This window comes from Coturnix japonica, chromosome 6, assembly GCF_001577835.2.
Source record: "Coturnix japonica isolate 7356 chromosome 6, Coturnix japonica 2.1, whole genome shotgun sequence".
Taxonomy (NCBI): domain Eukaryota; kingdom Metazoa; phylum Chordata; class Aves; order Galliformes; family Phasianidae; genus Coturnix; species Coturnix japonica.
In genome coordinates, this window is record NC_029521.1 from 5941195 (window position 1) to 5964210 (window position 23016).

The 23016-nt window shown below is 52.4% G+C and overlaps 4 protein-coding genes and 1 long non-coding RNA gene across 5 annotated transcripts; 4 read left to right on the forward strand and 1 right to left on the reverse strand.

Moving 5' to 3' along the window:
* The first annotated feature begins 360 nt into the window (after positions 1–360).
* On the forward strand, positions 361–6983 carry LOC107315628 (lipase member M-like). The gene is made up of 10 exons (XM_015866179.2): positions 361–1007; positions 1888–1977; positions 2522–2687; positions 2970–3168; positions 3538–3647; positions 4042–4178; positions 4353–4496; positions 5081–5152; positions 5553–5618; positions 5961–6983. The coding sequence occupies exons 2-10, from the start codon at positions 1894–1896 to the stop codon at positions 6192–6194; spliced, it is 1212 nt and encodes a 403-aa protein (XP_015721665.1). The 5' UTR covers positions 361–1007; positions 1888–1893; the 3' UTR covers positions 6195–6983.
* A 4274-nt stretch (positions 6984–11257) lies between these two features.
* LOC107315633 (lipase member M-like) lies at positions 11258–14834 on the forward strand. The gene is made up of 9 exons (XM_015866187.2): positions 11258–11564; positions 11938–12055; positions 12246–12444; positions 12979–13088; positions 13646–13791; positions 13944–14090; positions 14225–14296; positions 14396–14461; positions 14578–14834. The coding sequence occupies exons 1-9, from the start codon at positions 11418–11420 to the stop codon at positions 14806–14808; spliced, it is 1236 nt and encodes a 411-aa protein (XP_015721673.1). The 5' UTR covers positions 11258–11417; the 3' UTR covers positions 14809–14834.
* A 111-nt stretch (positions 14835–14945) lies between these two features.
* Positions 14946–17111, forward strand: PAOX (polyamine oxidase). The gene is made up of 7 exons (XM_015866178.2): positions 14946–15200; positions 15277–15766; positions 15849–16048; positions 16144–16399; positions 16526–16638; positions 16741–16898; positions 16976–17111. The coding sequence occupies exons 1-7, from the start codon at positions 15056–15058 to the stop codon at positions 17087–17089; spliced, it is 1476 nt and encodes a 491-aa protein (XP_015721664.1). The 5' UTR covers positions 14946–15055; the 3' UTR covers positions 17090–17111.
* On the reverse strand, positions 17107–21137 carry LOC116653617. The gene is made up of 2 exons (XR_004307796.1): positions 20872–21137; positions 17107–20400 (listed from the first exon to the last, which is right to left on the reverse strand). It is a non-coding gene; the product is annotated as an uncharacterized LOC116653617 (long non-coding RNA).
* Positions 21138–22885, forward strand: ECHS1 (enoyl-CoA hydratase, short chain 1). Its single transcript, XM_015866185.2, has 8 exons — positions 21138–21278; positions 21451–21648; positions 21736–21863; positions 21937–22036; positions 22116–22220; positions 22291–22410; positions 22492–22559; positions 22635–22885. The coding sequence occupies exons 1-8, from the start codon at positions 21164–21166 to the stop codon at positions 22698–22700; spliced, it is 900 nt and encodes a 299-aa protein (XP_015721671.1). The 5' UTR covers positions 21138–21163; the 3' UTR covers positions 22701–22885.
* The last annotated feature ends 131 nt before the right edge of the window (positions 22886–23016 follow it).

Consider the following 23016-nt stretch of genomic DNA (forward strand, 5'->3'; position numbering starts at 1 on the left):
GCAGCAGTGAGATATGGCTCAGGATTGAGGTGGGACCAGGAGAGGCCATATTTAGGTCAGGAGTGTAGCTACAGGAGAAGAGCCTGTAGCTGGGCTAGGAGTCTTTCTGAGGGCCTCTCCCCAAAAGAAAGGTGAACCGTATCTCATCTTGACAGGCACTGAGAGATAGGAGTGGTTTCTTGCCTTGACATTCTTGATCCTGTTTTTCTGCCTTTCCTCCTTTCCCTGCAGCGACAAATCAGGCTTGAGTCTGACTCACTATTTGTAGAGGTGAGGCTGGGAGGACTCCTGGCTCTGCCTCAGCTCATCCGTGGTGAAAAGCAGTACTTACAGCTCAGGATCGAGGTGGGCTTGATCTTTAGGCTTCCCAAAGGGCCCATGTCTGCCCTTTAGCAAGTTCTGCTTGGCCGGACCAGACAAGCATCAACAACAGGAGAGGCAATGGAGTCAGATGAAGCCCCAGAGTGTGCTGCTCCCTGAAAGCCAATTTGCTGCAACATGCAGGTGTGTGGGCAGCTTGGAGAGGCATCTTGGAAGGCAGTGCTGCCAAAAATCCACCCGCAGCCCACGCTGTCTCCACAAAGTGCGTCTTCAGCCAGTGTAAACTCACAGGTGGGAGCACACAGAAGCTTCGTCCCAGTCCCTTCCCTTGCTGTACAACAGATCCAGTACAGGTGGAGAGTGGTCTGGGGGCATCATATTGGCTCCACTGAGGACGCAGGCAACACCGGATTATGCTGTGCTGCATCAGATGGGAATAACTAATTTGTTACAGCTCTTGCCTGTTCTTCAGCACCGCAAAAATATTCTCGCTCGAGCCCATGTCAGAAGGATTTCTCATTCCAGAGTGATTCCAGACCTCAGGTAAATTACACCCTCGCAGGAGAAAGGATTGGGGGAGAGGTGACCTGTGGCACTCCCTGCTGCACAGAGCAGAAGGGATAACAGCTTGGAAAGAGTGGACCCAAGGAAAGAAGGAATCCGTCCTACTGAAGCTGACCCAACAGGTAATGCTCCCTGCTTTGATGTCCAGGGGTCAAGAACACGCTGGTGAGTGGGTTTTCTCTTTGCTCTTTTTGGGGTTCACTGGTGGTTGCTGAGAGGAGGGTCCCTTGGGTTTAACTTCACAAATGCCAGGCTATTCTCTTGAATTTGAGTAGTATTCCTGTGATTGTTGCATCCCAGAGATTCTTTCTGACTCTTTCTGTGCATCCTTGCTGTGCTTTTTGATACAAGAAATGAGAGCAGTGCAAGCAGATGCTGGAGTTGAGATGGCAGGGGGGTTGGAACTTCATGATCCTTGAGGTCCCTTCCAACCCAGGTCATTCTATGATTCTATGGCAGCCAGCCTCCTTCTAGGCATTTGGGACTCAGCTGGGCTAAGCCATGCCACCAAGACCCAGTGATGATTACAATCGAGTGGGAAGGAGGGCAAGAAACCTACCAGGTCCCCTCCGCCAGCACAGCTGTGCAGGTGAGATCCTACCTGGGTCCACTGCAGGAACAGCAGAAGTGGCTTTCTTCCCACTATGAAATTACCTCTTGCAGCAAGGAAAGGTGGTTCTTCCATCTAGAGAGAGACAGGTCATGGAGGGGGACAAGGGAAGCTTTCTCACACTCTTCATGTCCTTATTTTTCTAAATAAAAGGATCTGACTAAGAACATGTGGTTAAAATGAGATGAAATTTAGACTCTGGCATTATTCAAGATTGCTCAAAATAAGCAACATTTTTAGAATAATTTGGAGAATTTCAACTTGAAAATGATCTCCGTAGGGATTGTGTTAATACCCTAACAAAAAGGTAGCACTTGTCAAATGCCATCCCTATCTTCTGTGTCAGTAAAATCAATGTCTCATCTGTTCGCCACGTTGGTGATATTTTGCAGAGAACCATGATGTGGCTGTTCATCACCGTTACTTACTTAATCTGCACTACTGATAGTTCCAGTGCAAGCCCTGAGGTGTCTATGGACGTTGTAAGTCTTGATTTCCCTCTGCTCTTTTCCTTTTGTCATCCTTTCCCCTAAAAAGCCCAAATCTTGGGCATGCAAGTTATCTACTGTCGTGGCCTAAGTAAGACCCTTAGTCTCTGCATGAGCACCTTTACCAGGGTTTGAGACAGGGGTTTATTGAAGCTTTTGTCTGCATTGCATATGTACATTGTGTTTTACAGCAGCGATTTTTAGGGAGCTCAGTGAAGTGACCAGGTTTGGTGCAGACTTGGAGCTTTGCTCTCATTGCTGCCTGGCTCTTCACAAGCACTGACTGCAAAATAAAAGTCAGCTGTGGGCCCTTCTTTACCGGACCTGTTCAGGGAGTTTGAGAAACGTGCTGCTGCCAAAGGTGTTCGCTGAAGTCATGATGTTTACACAGTGTGGGTGGAAGGGACACTGGGAGGTCACTGCTCCACTCTCCAGCTTACACATCACTATCTTTGGGACAGGGCATCCATCCTGGTGTGGCATTGCTCTGCGATGGAGACTTGCTGAGGGTCTGTCTAATGTTGTTCCCTTCTTGTAGGGTGAAATTGTTCGCTACCACGGGTATCCCTATGAGGAGCATGAAGTGGTGACAGAAGATGGCTATTATCTTACCTTACAGAGGATTCCTCATGGCAGAGACAACTCAGAAAGCACGAGTGCCTCCCATGAAGCAGAAACACTGGGATCCAGCATGTTCTGCCACCGTAAGTGCCACCAGAAGGTCTGCTGGGCCCTGGGACCCCAAAAACATTCCTTGGTTGGAGGAGGCCAAGGGCAGGGCTTCCTCACCATTGGCTGAGTCCTAAGTGAAGGAGCCTTGCAGAGATGTCCTTCAAGAGAATAAGAAATGCAAATGCCAACCATGCCAACAATTTGCTGTGCGCTGTAGTCAGTTCTCAATTGGGTGGTGCCAAGGAGTTATCTGAAGTCTAAATGTTGAGTTATGTCAGCAGCTGGAGAAAACAATCTTTTGCTTCTTCTTTCAGCTCCCAAACCTGCAGTGCTCCTGCAGCATGGCCTGGTGTTGGAGGGCAGTAACTGGGTTACGAACCTGCCCAACAGAAGCCTGGGCTTCATCCTTGCAGATGCTGGTTATGACGTCTGGATAGGAAACAGCAGGGGGAACAGCTGGTCACGAAAGCACAAAGAATTTGAATTTTACAGTGAGAAATATTCATCTTACAGGTATTTTAATTGAAGCTACAGAAATGCCACTAGATCTTCCTGGGAGTGCTTTTGGAAAGCTGGAAGGGATCTGGTGCTTTCTGTCAGACTCTGATCCTGGTCCTATAGTTTCCCATTAGACTCTGATCCTGGTCCTAAGCTAGAGAAGTAGCTCCACCACACATCTCTCACCAAGATCCAACCAGAGTGCCTGTGTCTGCCCTAGCCATAGCCAGGTCTCCAAATAGCCTGTCCCTAACACAGCCTATCAATTGCACCCACAGCTCTTTTAGCCTTTTCCTGCAAATAATTTATTGCTCCAGAATGTCCGAGGAGCTTCTGGGGCTCCTCCAAGAGATTGGAGAAGTAATTTGCTTGTCTCTACTGCAGCTTTCATGAGATGGCCATGTATGACCTTCCAGCAACAATCAACTATATCCTGCAGAAAACAGGACAGGAGCAGTTATACTACGTGGCTTACTCTCAAGGCACTACCACAGGTACTTAAAAGGGCTCTGGATTTGAGTTGGATATCAGCGGGTAAAAATCCCAATGAATGGAAAAGTTTTGAGAACTGGTGGTCAAAAACTGGTTGTGACAAATGACTTTTGATGGATCCCACCACTGCCAGAGCCTCAAGAAGGGGCTGTGGGAGCTGCAGATGGACTCAACAGTCAATCTGGGAGCTGAAATGCATCAGCAGTGAAGGGTCCTAGTCAGGATACCAACGTGCCCTCGTATCTTCATGTCACAGCACGCTCCAGGGGTTCTTACAAAGAACGCAGGCATTTCAAGTCAAAAATAATGCATAAATAGCAGAGCAGGTTCTAATTCTTAAGTCAAAAATCATGCATAAGTAGCAGGGCAGGGGCTAATTCTTTCTCACTCCTACAGGTTTCATTGCATTTTCTTCCATTCCTGAGCTGGATCACAAAATCAAGATGTTTTTTGCCCTGGCTCCTATCACCACAAGCTCAAATATGAAGTCACCCTTGGTCAGAGTGTTTGATCTTCCTGAGGGTCTGATTAAGGTGGGTTCTCCCCTCACACTCCTCTGGTTCCATAGACAAAACCTTGTTCTTAGTTTCCTGACCAGGGTCAGCTGAGCAATACAAGGCTCTTGCTTTCCATCATCTCCATCATGAGAGCTGTTTTGGCTCTGCAAGCTTGTGAACCACAACAACCAATGCCTTTGAACTTCACAGCTCATCTTAGGACGCACAGTGGTCTTTGATAAGGATGAGTTCTTGAAGCAAGTGACATCCCGTCTGTGTGGCTACACATTCTTCAAAAGCTTTTGCTCCTTGGTCCTGTACTTGCCTGGTGGGTTCACCAACAGCTTAAACGTGGTACGTATCCTCCAGATTACCCAGTGTGGATGTGCAGTTGGGAAAAGAACAGTGTCCTGGTCTCATCAGCTTTTGGATATGGGGCAGACTGTGGGGCTTGCCACTCACACCACAGATCCCCAGAACAGAGATGGGGTGGGAGCTGGTCTATTATTTCTCAAGGAAAGTGTTGATGTTATACCTCAATTTCCCAAGCAGAGAGTGCTTGAGAAACAGTGAGTAGAATACTGTGATGTGTTGCACATCATCTTTGCAACAGGATCTGGATTACAAGAGACAGATTTTTACTTTGATTTGAAACCACATAGACCTGTAATGCAACACAGCATCCTATGAAAGTTGCAAGGCCCACTGAAGGGAGCTCTGTAGCACACCTAACACTGCTGCCTGCAGTGTGGGTTTGCATGGCACAGGGTTGAGTTGTGCCTTCACAAAGACAAGACAAATCTCTTTGTGCAAATAAGAGCCCCAGGTAGCCTGTGTGAGTAACGGAATTGTTGTATGGCTACAGAATTTGGTCAAATGTATTTCTCATGAGATTTCCCACTGCACAGAGAATAAATGTCTCCAATGGTTTCTTGCAGAGCCGTATAGATGTCTACCTGTCCCACTACCCTGATTCAACATCCCTAAAAAACATGTTACATTGGCGCCAGGTAACATTCCCTCCTGTTGATTGCGTGCAACCAGGGCTTACATTTTTCTCTCTAAGCTGCCAAGAATCTCTTCTCAATGCTCAGATATAAAGCTTCGTTACGTTCCCTAAGTCTTGGATGTAAGCTAAATGAACTATGCATTTCTATGGCTTCTGTGTCCTAAAAGACAAGCCGCCTCCCCAGGTCATGCTTTCCACTCTGAAGCAAGATGGGAATTTGATTTATGTCGATATCACAAATGTTCTGCTTCTATTCTTTCATGCTCTTAGTAGGATAAGCAACCACAAATAGCCTCTCACTGATGTTTGAAGCTACCAGTTATCCTTCCTCACCTGCTTTTGTTTCTTTCATGGTCCCCTGTAGCGAATGCAAAATTAACATAGCTCTTTTCCTCTTGTAGCTCTATCAAACGGGAGAATTCAAATATTATGATTATGGCAGTGACAACATGCTTCATTATAACCAGGTAAGAGAAATCCATTCTCATTTGTCAGCTTAAAAAACAAAACAAAAATTCAAATGGAAGTATTGCTGTGACCGAGACCTAATTTTATGGGATTTATAGAATTGACCTTGAATGATCATATGGGATTGTATCTTTCTTACACAAAGGGGTTGAATGATGCCATTCACTGATGACTTCTCGAACCTCTGGTAAGAAGGATGAGTGTTCAAGGCATAGTTATGACATCCATTGAGATGCCATTTATAGAAAGAAAAGGAAATCCTAAGCAGCAATCAGGAGTACTTTGTATTTTCAATCTGCCCATGACTTCCCAGACCTTAGGCAATGTTATTCATTTTCCAGAGCACGCCGCCCTTCTATGAACTGGAAAACATGAAAGCACCACTCGCTGCATGGTTTGGTGGCAGGGACTGGATTTCTGCCCCTGAAGATGTAAATATAACACTGCCTCGTATAACCAATGTGGCGTACAAAAAGTACATTCCTGAATTTGTCCACTTTGATTTCCTTTGGGGTGTGCAAGCGTATGAACAAATATACAAAGAAATGCTTGAACTGATGAAGAAGAATGCCTAGAGGTGGGACAGTGGCAGTAATTGCTGATTTCTCCTTTACCTTTGGGGGCTTCTTTATGTGACAAAAAAGGGGGGGGTGGGGGTGAGGGGAAGGGTTCATTAAGGTGCTGCACTTGTTGAGGGTTTATATCAGTCTGGCAAGTGAGGAAAATCGGTCAATCCAATGATCATAGAATTGTGTAGGATTCAGGTTAATTAAGTAGGTGGAGATCCTTGAAGGAGTTGGGCATAAACTTTGGACTCTGAGCCTTTCACGCTCATGGATTTCCAGACAAAAGCTATTTCTGTGGAACTCCTGGCCAGTGCTGTGGGCTCTGGGTGTTCCCAGCTGCAAACAGCAGCACGGTAGCTCTGCTCTGTCCTGGATGCTGATGTTTCACCAGTTGGGACCAGTGACAAAGAGCTGGAAAACCCAGATAAGCCCAAACCTGATCATGTGCAACAGGGTTTTTGGTAAGATCTACCAAGAAAGACCATTTTGAATCCTTTTAAGTGCTATTCCTAAGGTACAAACCCAGGTGGAAATTCACTTTTGCTGAATTTCAGGAAATGCTTTTGTATTCCTCATGTGTGAGAGAGGAGAGTCTGGTGGAAGCCTATAATGAGTCTAACTCTGTTTTCAGCTCCTGGATTACACTTTATAATAAGGTATTGATTAGGGAAGGAATTGTGAATTTGCCTGTTTGTATAATTATACTCTTAATATATGTCTAGGAGCAACCAGGGCAAAGGATAAGGCTCTTTTCCCAAATACACGTATAAAAAATTAACAATAAAGTAAGAGAGGGTCCACTGGGCTCTGTGTGATTGTACTGCCTTAAACCTCCGGAGGAACACGGAGATTTTCAGCATAGATCTCTTGCTGTCCTTAGAGCTAGAACTGACCACAGAACAAACAGGGCTGGTCGAGGTATTTTTAGGGTGTAGGAATCAAGCTATAGGTTACATATAATCTATAGATTAATAGGACCACTGAATGGTTTGGCTTGAAGGACATTACTGAATACCCAGCTACAAATCGTGCCACGGGCAGGGACATCTCCCACCTGACCAGGGTGCCCACGTCCACATCTAGTCTGGCCTTGAGACCCTCCAGGGATGGAGCATCCTCAACGTTTTTGGGCAGCCTGTTCCAGGGCCTCAACTTTCTCTGAGTAAAGTTTTTCTTCCTCATATCTAATCTAAATCTCTACACTTTTAGTTCACAGTTGTTACCCCCTATATCATCACTGCACTCCCTGATTGATAGATTCCCTCTCAAGGTTTCCTGTAGGCCCCTTTAGGCACTGGAGGGAGCTAATGTGATTAGCTACCTCACTTTTTATTCTTGAAAAGACAGCCTTTTCTGTATAATGAGTTATTTAGTGCAGGGCTCTGCCTTAGAGCAGCATTCCTCCAGTCATGCATTGTGTTCATGCAATGAATGTGCATGTAAATGCATGAAGAGTTTCATATCCTTGCAAATAAACATCCAGACTTCTGAATAGCTTGTAAAAACTAATATATTTTTATTAAAAAATTCTACATTTTTAAGTCTGAAAGTTCCTAAGAATTCCAGTGTTTCTGCTCTTTTTCTTTCTGTTCGGTCTGCAATGTTTCTTCCAGTTCTGTATTCATCCGAGATTAAGTTTGTACTGCACTGTTTTAATCCATTCCCATGGCAGAGTGTTCTGGTGAAATTCTTTCCAAACCATAGTATGATAGTTCCAGATGGAACTGGTACTTGTTTGTTAAAGGTTCAGCAATTGCTAAACGGGCACATTTTGAAAGAAAAGAAAACAACAAATAACCATGGTGCTTGCAACTCAAATTGCTTCAGTCAGTAAAAGGGTTTTCTGGAGAGCTGTGCTGGTCTCGCAGGGACTGGAGTCCTTGCTCATCTCAAGCCTGTTGTTTTCTGTCCTGTGAACAAGGGCATCCAGGCACCCTGCTCCCCATGTGAATGTCTTGAGACTGTTTATCCTCCATGTGTGACCCAATCTCAATCATACACCCTCACACAAGAAGGATATTGGTCATGTAGCCACTGACTTAACCTTCTTCCAGATGTTCCAGGCAGAACAATTTGTGATCTGTTTATCTTGAGAAGTAGGACGGGCTTAAAACAGTGTTACATCTCATTCAAAATACAGCAATTGCACCATATTTTATGGTCTATAATTTTCTATCATCGTCACAATCAATGTGAAAGAAGCAGCAGGCTCACATGCTTTGCTGTGTCCACACAGAAGGCGTTTCAGGCAGCCATTCCGGCTTGAGGATTACAGAGGCACAGGCTTGAAATGGAGATGCGCTTTTCTAAGTAATCCTAGGATTGTTTTGGTATCTAATTTAAGCAACTCACTCGTCTCTGGTGATATTTAGAAACTAAATTTTACTGGGATTAATCTAGGACGGGGTTTCATCGAGCCGTGTCAGATGGTGCGCTGCCTTTTCATGTTGTTTTGATCCTTAAAAGCAAGCTTGAAAAACGTATGCAGTCACTGGCATTTCTGAGAGATTCAGGTTAAGTCTGAATCTTCAGAGAAGATTATTAACTTATTCTCTTGAGGACATGAGCAATCATTGTGTTATTTCCTACGCTATTTCCAAGACTGTTATGTAAGTTCTTCAAGACAGACTGAGTAGTAGGTCCCCGAGACTTACTGTTTAGTGCTCTGGTACTTTAGACAGATGGAAATTTATGAGCCCATGTCCACTCTACTTCAGCTTTAAACATGCTTGAAAACCAACTGTACAATTGGGAATGATCAGAGAAGTAGAAGACGTTCAGGGTTCTTCTGGGGTCATTCAAACATGGAATGATGGGAAGAAAATAACTAAGAGAAATCCTGGGTAACCATATCACAGTTATTTTGCAATGTCTTCTGAGCCACGCATGCATCTGTTGATTCAGTTTCACTACAGTGTATAAAATGATTGCATGAATAATTCTGGCAAGGTGTTGTGAAGATAATTCCCTATTTCATCAAGCCTGACTATGCAACCCTAGCATGGGTAATGCACCTATAAACTGTGTAACCAGAGATAATGGAGATATCGCAGTCACATGGAGGGACTTTAAACCACGAGAGGTAACACCAGATAAACATGATTTTCCTTACCAGGTTTTTTGCTTGAACAAAGTTCTTCAAGGCTACTGCCAGGGAATTACGTTTATTTGGCCGGGATTACACAACAGTTGATGTTCCCTTATTGCTAAAAATGGAATGATGCTGTTTTTTCTGAGCTCAGGATGCCAGGACCAGACCAGCTAGTAAAGTATCTCCCTATTTGCGTTTGCTTACCCTTGTGCTTGGCAAGTGTCAACATCAAGAAGGTACAACAAACACACTGGGCATACCACCTGTCAGCTTGCACATGTGTGAAAGCATCAGAAGCATGAGAACAAGAGTTAGAGGAATGGCATGCACTGATTTCCACGGATGTGATTAACAACAATCAAGTTGATGAGAGCTGAGCAACATGTTGCTTGTGTTCTCATGTGCCACAGAGAAGGTGAGTTATTGGCAGAAGACATACACCTGACAACAGAACAGCAGCAGAGAGGATGCAGCACATCTCATGGGCTGTTCCTGTTATCCCATGAGGAGCACAAGTTACAATCCCAAACAAGAAAATGAAAGATGCTCTTCAGCAGTGTTGTCTAATACTTACAAAACCTGAAGTAAATAAGATGTAGAGGCAAAATATCACACCACGGTATCTTTCAACTCCTAAAGGATCTCAGATGTCTGTCCAAGAACAAGCTGACCTTTGGACTTAAGAGGAACCCAAAAGGCCCAAAAGCTGGCAAACCTTGCCTTCCATGTCACATGTAGGTGACCTTGGCCAGAGCACTTGGGCACGCACATCTTGGCCCTGATGAGAATGAATATGTGAGTGTATTGATTGGTTCTTTACACAAATAAAATGTCCTCCTGTTTCTAAACAGCCTTGCCTCTTCTTTCATTAGTTCCTACAACAGTACTGTACAAATGTTCCATGAGCATGATTATACAGTTTAAGATGCCCATGATAGTCTACTTAATATTCAGTAATATGCCCTACCACGTATCTCTGACATTGCAGGCTAACACCACTGATGCTCCTGGTTGGCAATTGCTCTCCCTTCTAAGTAACACTGCAAAATCACTTATTGCACCTCTAGCAATACTTACTATTAGTATCTGGTACCTTCCCTGGATAGCTACTGTCTAATGGAGGCAGAAGGCAACTAATTGTGGATGAAGTAGCTGGCCATGCAAGCAAAATGCCTATCTTGGTGCTATGGAAGGAAACCAGAAAGTAAAGCAGGAAAACACAAGCCATGTGGTGCTTTCTCCATCCACAGGGCACTTTAAAAAGTACTCTTGGGTTTCACAATGGAATTGTCCTCTACACAAGCCCATCTTAAGTGGTAGGACATTTGTGTACACAGGGTGGGGAAGACATTTTAAAAGCTCAAGTGAGACCCAGAGACAGAAGTATGGCAATGAAACAGCAAAGGCTCTTGTTGCTTTTGAAGATGTAAACCATTGCAAGCCTGAAAGGTATGATCATAAGATCAAGTAGAGGAAGTTACCAAAGATATGACCTGTGCTCACATCCCTTAATTCCAGGACACATGATGAAGCCCAGCACAGTAAAAGGGCTCTGACACAGCACCCTCTATTTATATCTGGTATTGGTAGAGACACTGTCACTCCCACCGCAGCCTGATCATACAACAGTGGGTGCTGCCTGGTAATGTATTTTTCTCTGTGTAATTCAGATTTGCATTAGAGCTGTTCTGAGGGTGAAGAAGCATTGATTGCTTTTTTCTCAGTTGCTTGCTTCTTTTTATTACTATAGAGGCAGATACTACGAACATCAGAACTATTTCAGAGGGCAGGTATGTCTCAAAGTGTGAGACCCACTGGGAGGAGGATAAAAGAAGGTAGCAAGTACCCAGATGTATGGTGAGAAGATCTGTGGCTCACACTACTAGGTGGAAGCTAAGCTCTGAATTCTAAGAGCCTGGCAAAGCATTAGAAATCTTATGTAATATTAACTGTGTATTACAGATACATCTTTGCTCAGCGCAGGAGGCTCTAAGGTAATAAAAAGCAGCCCTGCATGGACTCTGGTGGGAGCTGGATCTGGGAATCCCCTCTGCTTTCCCACAGCAGCCTGTAATTTGTGGTCCTCAGACACTAAGGGAGCTCAGCCCAGCAGAGCCAAGTAGGAACAGACATTCAAAACAATGTTATTAACAAACAGCTATGTTATTTTACAGAGGCACAAGATGCGGTTGTTGGTTGCAGTCCTGTTTTTGATGCAAGCAGCTGCAAACTCAGACCATTGCACCACGAGTCCATTGAGTGTAAATCCTGAGACCTTCATGAATGTTGTAAGTTAGAAGATTGGATCTCCTCTCTGTCTGAACATTTATAGATATTTAAGTGGGTGAGAGAGGGCCACGGAGGGATGCAGGGTGTGGGGAGAGGGCTGTGGTAGCTGTGTGTGCTTGTTTTGTGGAGACAGGTGGCATTGCTCTGTCACCATAGCATCATTAACAAGCCTTGAATGAGTCTCATCCTCTCGTCTTGTCCCATCTACACCTCACTGGTTGACATCTTCCTGCAGTGGAAGCATTTAAGTGGGGTGACTTTCTGAAAGCGCATCTCTTCATGCTGTTCTCCCTGTTTGGAAGGGGCATCCCAGCTGCTGAGGGATGAGTTCTGTGCTGACTGAATGTCCCACCTTATTTTTGCTTTTCCCAGAGCCAAATGATCTGCTATAGAATGTACCCCAGCGAGGAGTATGAAATCCTGACTCGTGATGGTTACTATGTCAGACTGAACAGAATTCCTCATGGGAGAGAATATCCTAGGAACACAGGTATGGCTCTATTTGGCAAGGAAGCCAGCAAACACCTGTAACCCATGGAATCTGGTTTTTGGGTGGCCCTCTATGGAGCCACAAGTTGGGTCCCTTCCCAGCTCAGGATATTGTGTGATCTGTCATCATTGGTTCTGTGATTTTAATGAAATTCTGGTTCAATGAAACATGCTGTTTCTTTCACATCTAGGCTCCAGACCTGTTGTGTTTCTTCAGCATGGGCTATTTGGTGACAGCAGCAACTGGGTTGAAAATCTAGCTAACAACAGCCTTGGCTTCATACTAGCAGACTCTGGTTATGATGTGTGGCTGGGGAACAGTCGAGGAACACTCTGTTCTCGAAGACACCAGCATCTTTCCCCTGACCAGGCTGAGTTCTGGGATTTCAGGTAGGCTGAAGTGGATTACAAAAGCTGGCAAACTCTCCTGCGTGTCACCCACCTCTAGGCAGAGGTGGATGCCTGCGCACAGGCAAGTCAGAGCATCTAATCCCATGCATGGCCACCCCCAGACCTTCCAGAGAAGCCTGAAGGCAGGGAGGCTGGAAGCACCTGTGCAGACCTGCCTGGTGACATGGTGCCAGCATCTCACCGCAGCTTCCATGGGTCTCCACCCTGCACAATCCAGTCTTCCCTGTGGACGTCCCAGGCCAGTCCTCTCAGCAAGGTGCCTGCAAGTGGCAATCTCTCCCCCTCTTCTAGATGTAGCCCACAACAATGATGGCCAGGCTCTGCAGATTCCTAACAGTGCTTATGGAAGGACTAAGCCTTCTCAATGAAGGATGAGGCCATGGCAGGAGAGTTGCCTTTGGACTGTGTGTAGTGTCACCCACCTCAGGGCTCTCCTTCGTCATGGGAGCTTTCTGTTGGGAAACTACCTTCTGCCCATACACCTTGTAACCCATGCTCTGTCCTGTATTGCAGCTTCCACGAAATGGCTATGTATGACCTCCCAGCAATGATCAACTTTGTCCTGCAGAAGACTGGCCAGAAGCAGCTGTACTATGTGGGCTACTCTCAGGGTGCCACTATCGGTGTGTTAGAAGGGGCACGCTAGGACATCTCAAAGGTCCCTTGCAACACAACAGCAGTGCTCTCCATAAAGGAGAAATGGGAGGACCAGCGAGTTCCTATAGCAGTAGGAAAGCACTTGGTGACCACAGTCAAGCCCTGAAAAGCAAATTCCAGTGTGGAAAGCTGGGTTGCAGTGTTGTGCATGAAACGCAAGTGCATTTTGCATGGAATTCAAGGCTTGCACACCCCAATCACAGTGCTTTTTTCCACCAGCTATGCCAGCATGGGTGTGAGATGATCTAAGGGACAGTGCAAGTAGCCACAGGGAGGTGACACTAACATTGTCTCCTTGTGGATGGGGCAGGATCTCCAGTAAGTGTTAGTCAGTAAAGTGCTTTGTCAGCTACAGGAATAAAAACATCTCCTTCTGAACACTGAACTGAAAGTTCAGAGGCACAGGTTGCTAATTCAGACTAATGGCAGCTAAACAGACATAGGCAGCAGGTCCATGCAAACCCTTGGGCTAAGCAGCTGAACAAAATCCAGCAAATCTCAGATTGCTTTTCTGTTTTCTCAGCATTCATCGCATTTTCATCCATGCCTGAACTGGCTCAGAAAATCAAATTTTTTTTTGCCCTGGCTCCTGTAGTGACAATGAAACACGCCAAATGTCCTCTACTGAAAATGTCATTCCTTTCCACCGGAAAGCCTGATATGCTCCAGGTATGAGATCCATCCCTACTCTAATCCTGAATGTTTGAAATGGGATGCAGTCCCCAGGCCATCTGAAGCAGCAGAAAGCAGCTGATTGCCACAGACGTAATAGCCTGGGGAAGGGAAATGGCAGAAGCTGCCTTCACACTTTGCTTCCCCAGATCCTACTGGGCAAGACAGATGCCTCGCTGAGGATGAGGAAGCTGTGGAGATTTCTTCCCAACCAGTGCAGGCACCCTCTCCTGCACAAGCTCTGTGCCAGCCTATTTTTCCTGCTGGGTGGCTTCAATGAGAAGAACCTCAATATGGTGCGTCTGTCATCCGCCCAGCAGACTCAAAGCAAGGCTCTCAGCAGAGGCTGTTGGAAAACACAAGCTGGCAAACACTGTCCTTGTTCCTATCCACCTGCAAGCAACGATATCTTGAGTGTGTTTTCCTGCAGACCCGGCTGGATGTGTACACAGCCCACTATCCTGATGGCACATCTGTCAAAAACATCATCCACTGGGCCCAGGTATGTCCCCTGAATGGCCCCTTTCAGGTGTAGGACCCACATGGTAGCACCCAGTAGCCCTGCCATGTTGTGCTGCATAGCTGCATCCTTTCCCCCCAGGTGAGGACATCAGGAGAGTTTAAAGCTTTCGACTATGGCAGCAAAAACCAAGCTATTTACAATCAGGTAGGGGTTGTGGTGTTGGTATCCAGGACATCTGAATCCTGCAGCCAGGCTCACACCAAAGCCTGTCCTGGGCGTTGTGGGGCTAGATGAGCCTGCTGGGTTTCCCATTCCTGCAGGAGAAGCCTCCCTACTACCAGCTGGAGATGTCAGTGCCCACAGCAGTGTGGTCAGGGGGTGAGGATTGGGTAGCAGATCAGAGGGACGTTCAGCTGCTGCTGCCACGCATTGCCCGCCTCATCTCCTACGTGCACATCACGGATTGGAACCACTGGGACTTCATCTGGGGCCTGGACGGGCCCGGGCGCCTCTACAGCCGCATTGTGGATATGGTTAAAGGGTCCCAGTAGGGCAAGGCACAGCAGGAAAACGTGCAGAAACACGATGCTCCCTCCCCCAACCCCCTCCAACCAAACAAAAAAACCACAAAACACAAGAGAAATGAGAACTCGAAGGGGATTTTTTGTGCACTGTGGGAGCTCAGCGTTGAGGTGAGGGCTCAGCAGCAGCACTACCCGAGCTCAGCACTGGGGTGAGGGTTCAAACAGCAGCTCGGCCCCGTGAGATCCGGGGCGGCTCCGGAGGCGCTGGGCCGCCATGGAGCGCGGCGTTGGCGGCCGGCGGGTGCTGGTGGTGGGTGCGGGCATGGCGGCGCTGGGGGCGGCGCAGCGGCTGCGGGGCAGCGTGAGGCTGCTGGAGGCGGGAGACCGAGTCGGAGGCCGCGTCTGCAGCGTCCCCTTCGGTAGGAGACGGGGGAGAGGGCTGTGGGGGTATGGGGGGTGCCGGCGGATCCGGGGTGACGCCGTCCTCTCCCGCAGCCTCGGGGCTGGCGGAGCTGGGCGCGCACTGGATCCACGGCCCCTCGGAAGGGAATCCCGTGTTCCGCCTGGCTTCCAGCTACGGCCTGCTGGGGCCCGGCGCCAGCGAGGAGGAGAACCAGCGGGTGGAGGCCAAGGGACACCCGCTGCTGCCTGTGGTCACCTACGGCAGCTCAGGGAAGGTGCTGAGCCCTGAGCTAGTGAACAGCACCCGCAGCCTGTTCAGCGAGCTGCTGGGCTCGGCACAGGCCGTGGGGGGTGCTGAGGAGCCGGCCGGCAGCAGCGTGGGGCAATACCTGAGGGCAGAGATTGCACGGCTGGCCTCCGGATGGGATGAGGACAAGGACGACAAGCGGCTGCGGCTGGCAGTGCTCAGTGCCTGCCTCAAACTGGAGTGCTGCATCAGCGGCACCCACAGCATGGACACGGTGGCCTTGGGGTCCTTTGGGGAGTATATCTCACTGCCCGGCCTGGATTGCACCTTCCCAGGGTGAGAGGGAGCACCGGGAACACCCTGGGTAGGGTCACAGGGCAGTGAAGGAAGGTGTCTGTGGTCCCATCCTCTCCTGCAGTGGCTACAGCAGCCTGCCTGAGCGCATACTGCAGACCCTGCCTGAGGGCACCGTGCTGCTCAACAAGCCAGTGAGGACTATCCGGTGGCAGGGGTCCTTCTGCGAGGAGGGGGACACGGACAGGGAATTCCCTGTCCAGGTGGAGTGTGAGGATGGCGACTCTTTTCTCACTGACCACGTCATCGTCACCGTCCCACTGGGTAAGACTATGGGAACCCTGCCCTGCCTGACCGCTGCATCACCCCGCTGTGCCCCTGGTTGCAGCGGAAGGAGCCAGCTCACCTTCTGTCTGCAGGTTTCCTCAAGGAACGGCATCAGGACTTTTTCCAGCCCCCCCTGCCCAAGCGGAAGGTAGAAGCTATTCGCCGCCTGGGCTTTGGCACCAACAACAAGATCTTCCTGGAGTTTGAGCAGCCCTTCTGGGAGCCCGAGCAGCAGCAGCTGGAAGTAGTATGGGAGGATGAGTCACCTCTGGCTGAGCCCAGTGCCGACCTGGAGGCCAACTGGTTCAAGAAGCTCATTGGTTTTGTGGTCCTGCAGCCACCAGAGCAGTAGGTGGCCCGGTGCTTTGGCCCTACACGGTGCTGGTTTCAGGGCAATACAGTCTAGAGCAGGTAGGGCTCGTGGCTGTGCAGCTCAGTCCCCACCTCCCATCTGCTGCTCTTTCTCCCTGCCAGGCTCGGACACGTCCTCTGTGGCTTCATCGCTGGCAAAGAGTCCGAGTACATGGAGACACTGAGCGACGCTGAGGTTCTCAGCACCATGACCCGTGTCCTCCGCATGCTGACAGGTATCCCACCCCCCGCCTCCCCACCACCTCCACGTGCAGGAACAGGCCCAGAAGGCGGCCAGGAGCTCTGCCCAGCCCTGAATCGCCCCCCATGACCCACAGGCAACCCGCAGCTGCCCGCACCCTGCAGCATCCTGCGCTCCCGCTGGCACAGCGCTCCATACACCCGCGGCTCCTACAGCTACGTGGCTGTTGGAAGCTCCGGGGAAGACATAGACGCGCTGGCACAACCACTACCCGAGGATGCATCAGACCCCAGGGTAAGGACACGGAGGGGAATAATTACATGGGCCGTGGGACGGGCTGATGGCACCGCGTGGCACCGACCCCCCCGCAGCCGTTGCAGGTGCTGTTCGCAGGGGAGGCCACGCACCGCTCGTTCTACTCCACGACGCACGGCGCGCTGCTGGCCGGCTGGAGGGAGGCCGAGCGCCTCAACCAGCTCCTGTAATAAAGCTGCGACCCACACACGGTTCCGGCTGCTTTATTGCCCGCCGCCCGCTCATCCTCCGGGCCGTCAGTACCAGTTGGTGCCGGCGATCATGAAGCGCGTGTCGTCCAGCGGGGCTGTCACGGGGCCTGGCTGCGGGGCGACCTCCGTGGGGGGCTGTGGGGCGGCAGGAGGCTGCGATGGAGGCTGTGAAGGAGGCTGCGATGGAGGCTGCGATGGAGGCTGAGGGGGAGCAGCGGGCGCCGGGCCCGGCCCCGCCGAACTGCGAGGATCCGCCCCGGGCCGCGGCTCCGCCATGGCGCTGCGTCACGGCTCAGTGACGTCACTGCGGAATGACGTCACGACACCGGCGCCGCTTCCGCTTCTCCCTGCCGGAAGTGACGCACCGGAAGCGTCATGAGGCGCTGCGCGGGAGCGCTGCGGGCCGCCGCCTCAGTGAGCGGCGCCGAGTCGGGCGCGTTCCGAGCACGATTCGATTTCGGCAGCCGCGATGCGGCATCATGGTTCCCCGGGCACATGGCTAAAGGTGAGACATGGCCAAGGGTGAGGGAGCGGGAACGGCGGTGTGTGCGGCCGCTCGGCTCAGCGGGCGTTGTGTTGCAGGGCTGCGGCAGATGCGGGCCTCCCTGCGCCGTGCCGACTGCCTGGTGGAGGTGCACGACGCCCGGATATCCTTATACACACACACACACACACCGGGCCCTGCTGTGCCCCCAGCTCCTATTGGAACGGCACCGGCCTCAGCACAGCCCTCAGACCGCCCCCTGCTTCCTGCTCTCAGCCCCATAACCAGCCCCACAACCAGCTCCATAACCAGCCCCATAACCAGCCCCCATTACCAGCCCCATAACCAGCCCCCACGCTCCTGTTTGTCCCTATGATCTGCTCCAACACACAGTTTTTCCACCCCCCCCTTTAAGCCCTGTTACCTCGAGCCGAGCCTCTCCACCCCACAAGCCACAGCAGCCCCCTGCTCTCCTGTTTTCCCTCATACCACAGTTCTCCTTAGCAGCTGCACATCCCGCTGTCAGGCCGTAACCCGGTGCTGCAGGAGGTGCTGGGCATCCGCCCGCATCTTTTGGTGCTGAACAAGATGGACCTGGCTGACCCACGGCAGCAGGCAGTGAGTACTGGAGGCATTAAGTGAGCTGAGGCCTTGTGGGGCTGCAGTGGAACCACGCTATTAAACTGTCCCCACAGAGAGTCCTGGAGCGACTGAGGCAGCAGGGATGCCCGCATGTTGTCTTCACTGACTGTCAGCAGGACACCAATGTGAAGAAGGTACCGTGCTTCTGCCCTGTCCTCAATTGACCCCGAGGCTGCGATGAGAGCATCCTCCCCACCTCCCACAGATTGTACCCCTGGTCGCCAAGCTTGTCAGCGGCAACCCACGCTACCACCGGGCTGAGGTGAGGAGGGGCAGGGAGCCTGCAGCCTGGGTATGTCCTTTGGTGGAGCACAGCACCTGCACGTGTCCTCCCTGCTTTCAGAGTACCGAGTACAGCATCATGGTGATCGGTGTGCCCAACGTAGGCAAGTCGTCACTTATCAACTCCTTGAGGAGGCTGCACCTAAAAAAGGGTACATCAAGTTTCCGTGGCATTGTGGGGTTGCTGCTCCAGGCATCACACAGTTCCCTCACTCTCTCCTTTTCCCCAAAGGAAAAGCCACAGCAGTGGGCGGTGAGCCAGGCGTCACCAAGGCAGTGCTGACCCGGATCCAGGTATTATTCCCTCCCTTTGGGTACAGGGTGCAGGCTTTCTCCCATGGAGCACCTCATCGCTTTGTGGCGAGGCCTTGGCTAAGAGCCTCTGCTGAGCCCGTGGTCTTGGTGGTGGGGCCGCAGGTGTGTGAGACTCCCCTGGTGTACCTGGTGGACACACCGGGTGTGCTGCCCCCAAAGTTGGCCGATGTGGAGACGGGGATGAAGCTGGCATTGTGTGGTACGGGGCCGAGGAGCTGGGCAGCCTGGGGCAGGATGCATGGAAAAAACTGATGAGGCTGGGGGCTTCCCTCTGACAGGAGCCATCCGTGACCACTTGGTGGGTGAAGACATCATGGCTGACTACCTGCTGTATGTACTGAACCGGCAGCAGCAGTTTGGGTGAGTGGGGGGCAGGGCACGGCTGGGGCACCCTGAGGTGTGGGTGGGAGCTGCATCCTCTCTGCAGGTACATGGAGCGCTATGGACTGCCCGAAGCCAGCGACAACATCAGGCATGTGCTGAAGTACGTGGCAGTCAGCCTGGGCAAGACACAGAAGGTGAAGGTGCTGACAGGCACAGGTGAGCGTGGGGATGGGGCTCACTGCGCTGTGGGCTCTGCTGAGGACTGTGGCAACCCCCTGTCCATCCTGCAGGGAATGTCAACATGACGATGCTCAACTACTCGGCTGCTGCCTATGAGTTCGTGCGGGCCTTCCGTGCTGGGCATCTGGGTAGGCTGACGCTGGATTGAGGGTCCTGGAGTAGAGCAGGGCGTCTCACATCTCCCCCAGCTCCAGGTGGTGGCATGGTGTGATTAAAGCTGCTTTGTTCCTGGATGGGTCGTCTTGTGATATCTGTATCCTCTCCACTGGGACTGGTGGGAAGGGGGGCCCAAACCATGCGGGTGCCACCTGTAGCCTCAAGTAAAACCGTGGAGGCCTCGGTGCAGGGTGTTACAGCTATCCCTGTGCCTGCACCCAGCCCTTGCTTGGGCCACATCCATCCACACGCAGCGTCGCCCAGCTTTATTTCCACGTCACTGTCGAATCGCTGAGGAACCCAGTGGGCGCCATCAGTGGTGCAGGATGGCAGCGAGGGGACAGAACCAGGGCACGGCCCAGCCCCATTCCATCCGTCCCGGTGCCGCCGACGTCCAGGCCGTCCCGTTGCCCTCGTGGTACTCCATCTCTGCCCGGGCCTGGTGCAGTGCAGCTCCAGCCGCCGCCCCAGCTGCCGCCGCCGCCGCAGCCACACGCAGAGCCCCGCCGTAGCGTGGCAGGCCCCTGTGGCGGCTGCGGGCAGCCCCCCGTGCCATGCCGCGTGCAGCCCCCCGGGAGCCCCCACGCCCGCCCTTGGAGGCAGCTGGCTGGCAGAAGGTGGCAGCAAGCAGCAGCAGCACCCAGCAGCAGGCCACGCGCCGCCTCATCCCGCCGACCTGCACACAGGGGGGCTGTGCTGTGGGCAGGTGCCCACCTCACTGCGTGCACACACGTATGTGGGGTGTGAGCAGTCACATCGTGCATGGGCTGCAGACGTCACGTGCACCAACACGGGCTGTACAGGTACGCGGGCAGCAACGAGGTCTCCTTATGCCTTGCACATGCACCTGTGTGTGGGATGCATGGTCACAGCCTGCATGTGTTGTGCTACATGCACCAACACGGGGACTACACGTGTGCCACATTCACAACACGCATGTAGATTGCACTGACACATGGATTACACGCGTCACATGCACCACAATGTGTGTTACATTCCCCGGCACATGAGGTGCACAAGCACATGGTCTGCACGTCTGCCCTATATGCCAACACACACGTTACATATGTTGCATAATACACGGACCACACATGTATGTTGTATGCACTGATACATGTATTACACACACTGATACATGGACGGCACGTGTGTCACACACTTCAACACACGTGCCACATGCACTGACACCGGGTTGCACAGACAAGTGTGATGCTGTCCGTCCCGCTCACACGTGCCGCATCCCGCTGCACGCATTGCACGTCCGCACGCACCCCGCGCTGTGCGCAGCCCCTGCACACCCGTGCACAACCCAACGCACCTCACGGCACAGCTGCCCCCGCCGCCTCCCGCTCCCACGTCCCGCGTGGGCTGGTCTCGTCCCCGCCGTGCAGCCCCGGTTCACGCTCCTGCTCCGCTCCCGTCCGCTCCGCGCTGTGGGCACGGGGCCGCGCGCCCGCGGGCGACGTGAAGCGCGGACACGCGTGTGGAGCGGCGGGGCGGGTCCCGCGTGTGCCAATGGCCGATCCGCAGTGCGGGGCGCGGCACAGCGCGGCGATGGGCGCGGGGCGGAGCGAGGCCGCGGGGAGGGCGGGCAGTGTCCGCGCAGAGACATGGCGGCCCCGCTGCGCGCCCTGCTCGGCTCCGCTGTTTGCGCCGGTACCGCGCGGCACCGCGCGCTGCTGAACGCACTGCGCCCCCACGTGGCGGGGCGGGGGTACAGCCACGGTGAGCGGGGGGAGACGGGACGGGGGAGCTGCGGGGCGGGGGGCACCGGGAGCCGGGGACGGGCAGCGGGAGCGGGCCGCGGTCAGAACAGCGGCACCGAGCGGGGGAACCGGGAGCCGGCACCGCCCGGCGCGGACACACGGGTGAAGGTCGGCCCGCAATGGCCGCGCAGGGGCCCCGTTCCGCTTCGTGCAGGTGCAGAAGGTCGGGACGGGCGGCAGCGTGGGGCTCATCCGGCTGCACCGGCCCGAGGCGCTGAACGCGCTGTGTGCGGGGCTGATGGAGGAGCTGGGGCGGGCGCTGGACGCCTTCGAGGCCGACGGGCAGGTGGGAGCTGTTGTCATCACCGGCAGTGAGAAGGCGTTTGCAGGTACGGCTCCGGCACCCCGCGGTCCCACCGCCCCACCTCCGCATCCCCACGCAGCCCTTTGGTGACCCCGTGCCTTCCCCCCTGCAGCCGGCGCTGACATTAAAGAGATGCAGAACAAAACCTTCCAGGAGTGCTATGGCAGCGGCTTCCTGGCGGGCTGGGACCGGGTGGCCACTGTCCGCAAGCCCACCATCGCTGCCGTTAATGGCTTCGCCGTGAGTGCCCCTTCCGTGTCCCCATGTCCCCGTATCTGTGCTGCCGCTGTGCCATAACCCGTTGTGCTTGCAGCTGGGTGGCGGCTGTGAACTGGCCATGATGTGCGACATCATCTATGCTGGGGAGAAGGCACAGTTTGGGCAGCCTGAGATCCTGCTGGGGACAATCCCAGGTGAGCGTGGGGGCTGTGTGTCCCCGGTGGGCTGGTGACGGCCACGTGCCTGCTCCCAAACCCAACACCCCATCCCCAGGTGCTGGGGGGACGCAGAGGCTGACCAGGGCGGTGGGCAAATCACTGGCCATGGAGATGGTTCTGACTGGGGAGCGGATCTCAGCAGCGGAGGCCAAGGTGGCAGGTAGGTAGGGGTGTGGGTGAGGCTGGGGGCACAATGGGGGTCCCCATATCACCTCCCTGCTTGCCCCCAGGTCTGGTCAGCAAAGTCTTTCCCCCGGACAAGCTGGTGGATGCAGCCATTGGCTGCGCTGAGAAGATCGCTGCCAACTCCAAGCTGGTGGTAGCTATGGCCAAGGAGTCTGTCAATGCTGGTACGGGGTGAACTCAGGGATTTGGGGTCCAGATTGAACAGTGTTCCCATCTCCTCATCCCTATCTTTTCTCCATCTCCAGCTTTCGAAACAACACTGACAGAGGGGAACAGGACGGAGAAGCGCCTCTTCTATGCCACTTTTGCCACCGTGAGTACAGGGCTGGCCCTGGACACACAGGGAGAGTGGGGCTGTGGGCCGCCCCAACCCATTCTCTGCCACCAGGACGACCGCAAGGAGGGGATGACTGCGTTTGTGGAGAAGCGCAAGGCCAAATTCACTGACAGCTGAGCTGCAGAACCTGCGGACACTGATTGCCCTTGTCTGCCCTTTACCACCCATGTGCCTCAAAACGAAGGATGGGCCCATTGGCACTGCAGAGGGAGCCAGCGCTTGGCATGGAATGATGCCCACACTGGACATGATCCCCAGTAGGGTTTTGGCTCGTTACTGCTATTAAAAGGCTTTCCTGGTGCTGCTGGTGCATCATCATTGTTGTTAGGAGCCTCCACATTGAAAAGCACTGGAGATGGCTGAGAGCCTTTAAAAGAGCCAGGCCTTCCCATGGGCTGAATGGGAGCTGGGGTGACTGGCTGAGTCCCCTGGC